Source organism: Pogoniulus pusillus, chromosome 32 (genome assembly GCF_015220805.1).
Source record: "Pogoniulus pusillus isolate bPogPus1 chromosome 32, bPogPus1.pri, whole genome shotgun sequence".
NCBI classification, from domain to species: Eukaryota; Metazoa; Chordata; class Aves; order Piciformes; family Lybiidae; genus Pogoniulus; species Pogoniulus pusillus.
The window spans coordinates 838,644-845,372 of NC_087295.1; the positions used below are offsets into that span (position 1 = coordinate 838,644).

General features: G+C 55.9%; 1 protein-coding gene across 10 annotated transcripts in view; it reads left to right on the forward strand.

Annotated features, from left to right (window-relative positions):
• The window catches only part of ZDHHC3 (zinc finger DHHC-type palmitoyltransferase 3), a 29,586-nt gene extending 23,109 nt beyond the window's left edge, over positions 1-6,477 (forward strand). For 6 of the 10 annotated variants that reach the window (XM_064169798.1, XM_064169800.1, XM_064169799.1 and 3 more), the window contains one exon: positions 643-2,269. In XM_064169798.1, coding sequence (XP_064025868.1) covers positions 643-801 — 159 coding nt within the window. In that variant the 3' untranslated portion in view covers positions 802-2,269. Of the gene's footprint in view, positions 1-642; positions 2,270-3,804 lie in introns of those variants that run through there. The other 4 variants (XR_010308078.1, XR_010308076.1, XR_010308077.1 and 1 more) reach the window with 4 other exon arrangements.
• The last annotated feature ends 252 nt before the right edge of the window (positions 6,478-6,729 follow it).

The window sequence follows — 6,729 nt, forward strand, 5'->3', positions numbered from 1 at the left end:
AGATCTTGTTTGTGACTAATGGATCAGTGGCTGTTTGAACTGCTGCTTGATGGCTTGGGTTTGTCCTCCCTCTAACCTCTACTAACCAGTGCCAATCGTTTCTCTCCAATCAGTGTCTTTAACCCTCTCTCCCTGCTCTCAGCCCATGCCTCTTTCCACAGAGAAGAGGCACCAGGCAGCTCCAGCTGTGCTGAGCCATGGGCATCTCCTGAGCTTGCTTGGTGAACCTGGGAGCATTGCAGAGATGACCTTTGGGTTCCTGGGGTGACTTTTTGTGTCTGCAAGCTTGCATTGGTCTCCTCTCGACCTTTTCCACCTGGTTAGCACAGGATGCTTCCAGCCATTGAGGCGCAGACCTTTCGTTGGGGTTTAGTGGGGTTTTTTGGTCAGTTGACATCAGAGGTGATCTGATGGCAGTCTTGAAAGGTTCAGGAGATCCCTGCCTGAAGGAAATGAAAGGAATTTTATTTCCAAGGGACCTATTTTTGTTAGTGAAGGAGTGAGAAGCAAAGGAGAGGCAGCCGAGGTGCATTTGGTTTTCTCACTCCGTCCTTTGGACCAGGGGCAGCCGAGAGCAGACCTTGCCCCAGGGACAGAGCTACCAAAGCTGTTTGACTGAAAATGTGATGTTTCTGTTTCCAGGGAATAGAACAGTTGAAAAAGGAAGAGAGAAGATGGGCTAAAAAAACAAAGTGGATGAACATGAAAGCAGTATTTGGCCATCCCTTCTCTATAGCATGGCTTAGCCCATTCGCAACTCCAGACCAAGGAAAAGCAGACCCATACCAGTATGTGGTCTGAGGAGCCCCTGACCAGCATTGCCACTCAGATAGCAGCAGCCTGGTACAGCACCACTGTCACAAACCTGCCATGAATGCTGAGAACAAAAAGCAAAACAAACTTTTTTTGATGTCTGTTAAGTGGCTGATAATTGCAGAGGGAGAGGCCAAAAGCCCTGTACTCCGCTCCTAGGTAATTCTCTCTCTCTGGCTGAACCTGCTGCTGCTTTTCTTTTCTCCTTTGGGTTTTCCTTTCGTTTTGTTGGTTTGCTTTTTTTTTTCCTTTCCTTTCTTGGTTTGGTTTTGGTTTGATTTTTTTAAAAGCTCCTGTTAACTTTCCTGGCCTTTGTTTCTCTCTGCTTCCTGTCTGGCATAACTAATGTGAAGAGGGATCCTCTTTCTCTGTTGTGACCCACCTCTTCTGACTAGATTTTCATGCTGACTCCTGGCTGCGGTGAGCTCTGGGGAAGACAAATGAGTGCCAAGAGCCCTACACAGACACCTCTGGACTTGCTGAAGGAGCAGGTCGCTCTTTCTTTCATCACTGAACTCCAGTGGGGAAGCAGACACTTCACTTACCAAAAGGTGCAAGACAAGAAGGTGACCCAGCAAGGGAGCCACTCGACCTGGTGGTCACACCAAGTTGCCACTTCCACCCCACCCTCTTTATTCCTTCCAGCCACGGAACTGATTCCATCTTTCTGACATTATTTTATCTGTCCCTCCCTTGTGGGCAGGAAACTGTTACCCTCCTAGGATAACTGTGGCAGATTTAGGAGGCTCTTTGGGTTGTTACAAGCCTTACACTGGCAGGAATCTGGTTCTTTTCCCTGCGTTTAGGGTGGCAGAGGCATCTGCTTCGTGTGTTTGTCCTGGCCATGGCTTGTGAGGGCAGTGCTGAGCTGGCAGGAGTGCCCAGGCTGCTCTGAGACCCGTTCTGGTGGGCTGTGTAGGCTGACACCGGGGGCTGAGTCTGCCCCCTTAGCACTGCCCTGGTGCAGGGCTTTGTAAATCTCTTGCTGTGTTTCTGCACACAGCTCTGTCTGTCTGTCTGTGTGTGTAAATGCTTTGGACTGGGACCTGTGTGTGGCAAGGAGCATGCCTGCTGTTCTGAGCTGTGTGCTGGCACAGGTGGGGGCACAGGAGGCATTCCCAGCACGGGGAGAGCCCCAGGGGACATCTTGTGTTCAGGCAGGAGTTCTCTTGTCTTTTTGGCTCATGACTTCCCTGGGCTCATCCAAGTTAAAAACACACCTCAGCCCTGTCCCCCACTCCCAAGGAAGCTTTTCCTTCCTTGCTTTGGGATACAAATGGTATTTGTTGGCAGGTGACCTGTTTAGACTGCTTGAAAGCCATGGGGGGAGGGAGGGAGAGGGGGAGAGGAGGACTGTAGTGGGTGTCTGGTTCTGGGAGTACTGTGAATGCTGCATCTTTCCAATCTGTCAATGCTTCCATGGAGAACAAATGCAATAAAACTTTTCCAAAAACTTGTTTGCTGTGCTTTTCCTGTCTCCTCCAGAGCCCTCGGAGCTGCCCTTCCGTGCCTGAGCAGCTGGAGGTGTGCAGGGGGTCATCACAGGAGTGCTCAGCTGGTTTGGGAAGCAGTTGAGTTAGCCTGCCTGCTGGAGTACGGTTGGGTCCCTCCTGCTGGCAGTCTGAGCGTGGTGCTCGGGGGGGCACTACTTGGCTCCTCTTGCTTCAGCTTGTGCTGCTCTTTCCAGTCAAAGGGTTGGCATCAGCGCGGCTGGCACAGGTGCCCACTGCTGCCTGTCCTGTGTGTCTCTAAGTAAGGCTCCTCAGTTTGTGGTGCCCCTGCAGTGCTGTGCCTGTGGCTGAAAGGTGGTGCTCAGTGTGCTTTAGTTCTCTGTGTGTAGCTTCTCTTCTCTATCTGCTTCGGACTGGGCAGTGTGGAGCAGCAAAAGCTGATGTGTGCTGACCGCTAGTTGGAAGTGGATGAGCTGTGCCTTGGGCAGGGGAAGGAGGCCTCGGGTCACATGGAAATACACAACTCCCACTGTCTGGAAGCGTGAGGAGGGACTTGGGCTAAATACAGAGTGGTTTTAGGCAAAGGTTCCTTAAACAGCAGTGGCAGTTGTGTGACAGTTGTGCATTTCAGCTGTGCCTCAGGCCCTGCTGCCCCCCTGGGGCAGGCAGCCAGGAGGAGTTGTGCATGCCCCGAAGGGATTAGCGGGGGCAGGCTGGGAAGGGAAAGTGCGTCCCTGCCTCTGCTGCTGAGCTCCTTCATCTGCTGCTAATGCAACCCCTGCCTGACCTTCTCACCTTGCTGCTCTCCAGAGCAGCTGAGGGATGCTCGTTAGGGAGGGCAGAGAGGGCTTGCTGCCCAGAAGTGCTCCAGCTCCTTTCCTGCAATCTAGGCAGCAGCAGGGACCCAGACACATGCATGTGGCTGAGGGTTTCAGTGCTTGGTGGTGGTCTCCTCCTGCTCTCTGCTTCATGGTTTCCTTCTCTCCAGCTACATAACTGCGGCAGCCAAGCTGCTGGGCTCTTGTTAGTGCATTGGAAGTGTGGAAGGACACAGGCCTGGAGGAGAGCCCAAAGTAGGCCACAAAGATAATCCAAGGGCTGGAGCAGTTCTGCTGTGAGCACAGGCTGAGGGAGCTGGGGGTGTGCAGCCTGGAGGGACCTCAGAGCTGCCTGCCTGAAGGGATCCTGCAGGAAGGCTGCAGAGGAACTTTTCATCAGTGTGTCTGAGACAGGCCAAGGGGGAATGGTTTGGAGCTGAGGCAGAGCAGGGTCAGACTGGAGCTGAGGAAGAAGTTCTTGAGTGTGAGAGTGGTGAGACTCTGGCACAGGCTGCCCAGGGAGGCTGTGGCTGCCTCCTGCCTGAGGGTGCTGAAGTCCAGGCTGGATGAGGACTTGAGCATCCGAGTCTAGCTGAGAGGTGTCCCTGGGCATGGCAGGGAGGTTGGAGCAGATGAGCTCTGAGCTCCCTTCCAAGCTGAGCCGCTCCATGACTCTGATCTAGTCCAGCCTTGAAACAACCCAAACTGTTCTCTTTTTGCAGGGTATTGAGCGCCTTAAGAATCAGAAGCCAACCTGGGAGCAGACCAGCGGCTGGGAAGGAATGAAGCTGGCCTTTGGTGGTGCCTTCTCCCCGGGCTGGTTCAGCCCCTTCTCGGGGCTGAGCTGCACAGGCTCCGCGCCGGCCGAAGCGGCGCCAGCAGCTCCTGCCTCTGCCATCCTGACCCAGGAGGAGATCGAGCAGCTCCTGGCTCGGGACGTGGCCGTCCAGGTGTTCCCTGAGTAAGCCCAGGGTCCTCTGCCTGTGGGAGCAGCTCCCAGGGGCTTGTTTTTAGTGACTACTTGTGCTGGAGGTGGCAGAGGCTGGTTTTTAACTCCTTTTGGTGCACTAAACAACTGGGGAGCGCTGCTCTGGCAGGCAGGAGCGATGCAGTGCCCCAGGGGATGCTCGGGCAGCAGTGGGATCCAGAAGCTCCCCTCCAGACCCTCAGCAGCTGCTTTCTTGAGCTCTTCTTACTCGGCCTGTAAGGAAGCTTTACAACTGTTGGGTAGCTTGGTCCCGGCTGTGCTGTCCTGAGGAGTCTGCTCTGCCCACACAGGTGAGCTGAGCTCTGGAGTCTGCCTGTGCAGCTCACTCAAGGGTGCTGCTCCTGTGTCAGGAGAGCTGCTGGTGCTGAGGCCGTGGCAGAGGGGGGCTGTGGGGCTGTGGCCGCAGTAGGGGGGCCAGCTTGTGCAATTCCTTTAGGATCTGCAGTATTCCAAAGGTAACTTTTAGCTCTCTGTGCCCATGAGGCTGCCCAGGTACCATGGTTGCTGGTGTGCTGGCAGGCACATTCAGCTGGGCTCAGTGCAGCTGGCAGTGGGCAGGCAGTGGCTGGGCTGTGGTGCTGCCGGCGGCAGGGAGCTTCGCTCCGGGGCTGCACAGCCTGCAGTGGCTGCCTGGCTGAGCTCTTGGGCTGAAGCTGGTCCAGCCCAGCCGCTGGGTCAGAGAGGAGAGGGAGACAGGAGCCTGCTGCTGGTGGAGGTCCTGGCTCATCTGAGTCAGAGGTCTCTCTTTTGCTTGATAGCTGCAGGTAGCTGAGTGTGGACATTGCCTCTTCCTCACTGGAGCGTGGCACTGCCCTCTCACTTCTGGCCCAGTGTCCTTGCACAGCTTTTGCTCCTGGTGAAGCTGCAGAAGGAGCAAGACCTTCGTATAGTTCTGAGACTGGGTTCCAGCTGCTTTTAACTCCTGTCCTCTCCCTTAACTGTCAGTAAATCTTGTAGGGTTTTGGCGATGCGCTCCTGGGTTCCTGCCCCCGGGACATGCTTGGCTTTATCTGCCCCTCCTCTGGAACACAGACCAAAGACAATGGTGAGGAAGGAGTTGTGGGGAAGCAGGCAGAGTTTTGTGAAGACCTGGGTGTAGGTTTTGGTGTTTATAGAAGCAAAACCAAATGGAAGTTGCGCAAGGTTTATTTTTTATCTCCCCTTCCCTCCCAGAGAGCATCTCCATGCAGATGCATTCAGGGTGACACTCAGGACTGCTGCTGTGGGCTGCTGGAGCTGTCCTCTGCCCCAGCATCCTGCTTTCTGGCAAAGGGCCTGGAACAAGTGGAGTGCTGGGACTAGAACCCAGCAGCTATCTCCAAAGCCTCCTCCCACCCCCTGCTGTCGCCTCTGTGGGTGAGAAGGTTTCCAAAGACTCACTAGGAACTGGGTTTTAATAAAGGCCTTTTAGGGCAAAGGAAGAGGCCTGGGCAGAGCTGCAGGGATGGTGAAGGGGCTAAAGGGAGAGTGCCCTTCCAGCTCATCTGCTCTGATCATGCCTTGCTGCTCAGCCTCTGCAGCCAGGTAACGTCCTGGCTGCTGGTCCTGAAAATCACCTGGAGGCAGGAGTGTGGGACTGAGAGTCAAGGTTTGGTGATGCTTCATAGGCCCCAGTCCCCTTGTAGGCTTGGAGACAGACAGCAGGTTTCCTCCTGCTGGCAAGCTGCTGCACCTTGGCATGGGCACAGGCAGCCTTGGCTTCTGCATCCCACCTCGGGCTGCTCCATGAATAGCTGAAACAGAGCAGTGGTGTGGAGAGGAGGCTGGCAGCCAGACCAGGCAGCTCCCCTCCTCCCACAGCACAGCCAGGTACCAGTGAGAGGTGGGGACAAGGCCCTGTGTCCCATGCAGAGCTGTGGGCAGCCAGCCAGCCTTGGCTCCAGTGGCCACAAGCCTTGGCACAGCAGCAAGTGAGTTCTGCTGCTGGCTGTGGGTCTTGTTCCCCTCTTCTATGCAGGGATTTGTGTCCCCCAGATGCCTTTTGCTGTCTGTAACTCCTCTTTGTGCCTCCAGCTGCTGCTGCACTTACTAAAGGACTAATTCTTACCTGCTGAGGACCACCTGCTCCTCACCTCCCTGCAGGCACCGTGCACAGGGCCCCTGTGCCCCTGCAGAGCAGCACTCCGACTGCCTGACGTGCGGCTGCAGCTGATCTGGCAGGGATGTGGGACACCAGGGTGCTGTGGGCAGAGGATCGCAGGGGCTAGGGGAGCCTGACCCTCTCTGGGGGCCCAGCAGCTGCCTGGGCACTCTCCTGGGGGTCCCTGTCCTCTGTGAATACCAGGCAGGGAGTGGCCAAAGCCTTCGTGCAGGCTGGCAGAGCGCCAGGTGTAACCTCCCCTTCCTGTGGCCACCCTGCAGACCCTGGCCGAGGATTTGCCTCTCAATAAACAGCTCCTGCACTGCTGCCTGGCTCCAGCTGCTCCTTCCTCACACAGCTGCTGGCCGTGGTGCGGGACGCTGCGGGGCAGAGCAAGCCCTTGCTGCTGGCAGGCTCAGGTGCTGGGGTGAGCACAGCAGTGGGCTCCAGCTGTGCACAGCTGTTGTCTCCTTCGACATGACTTCAGCTAGATCAGGTTGCTCAGATCCTCGCCCAACCTGACCTGGAATGGTTCCAGGGCTGGGACAGTTTCCACCTCCGTGGGCAACCCAGGTCAGT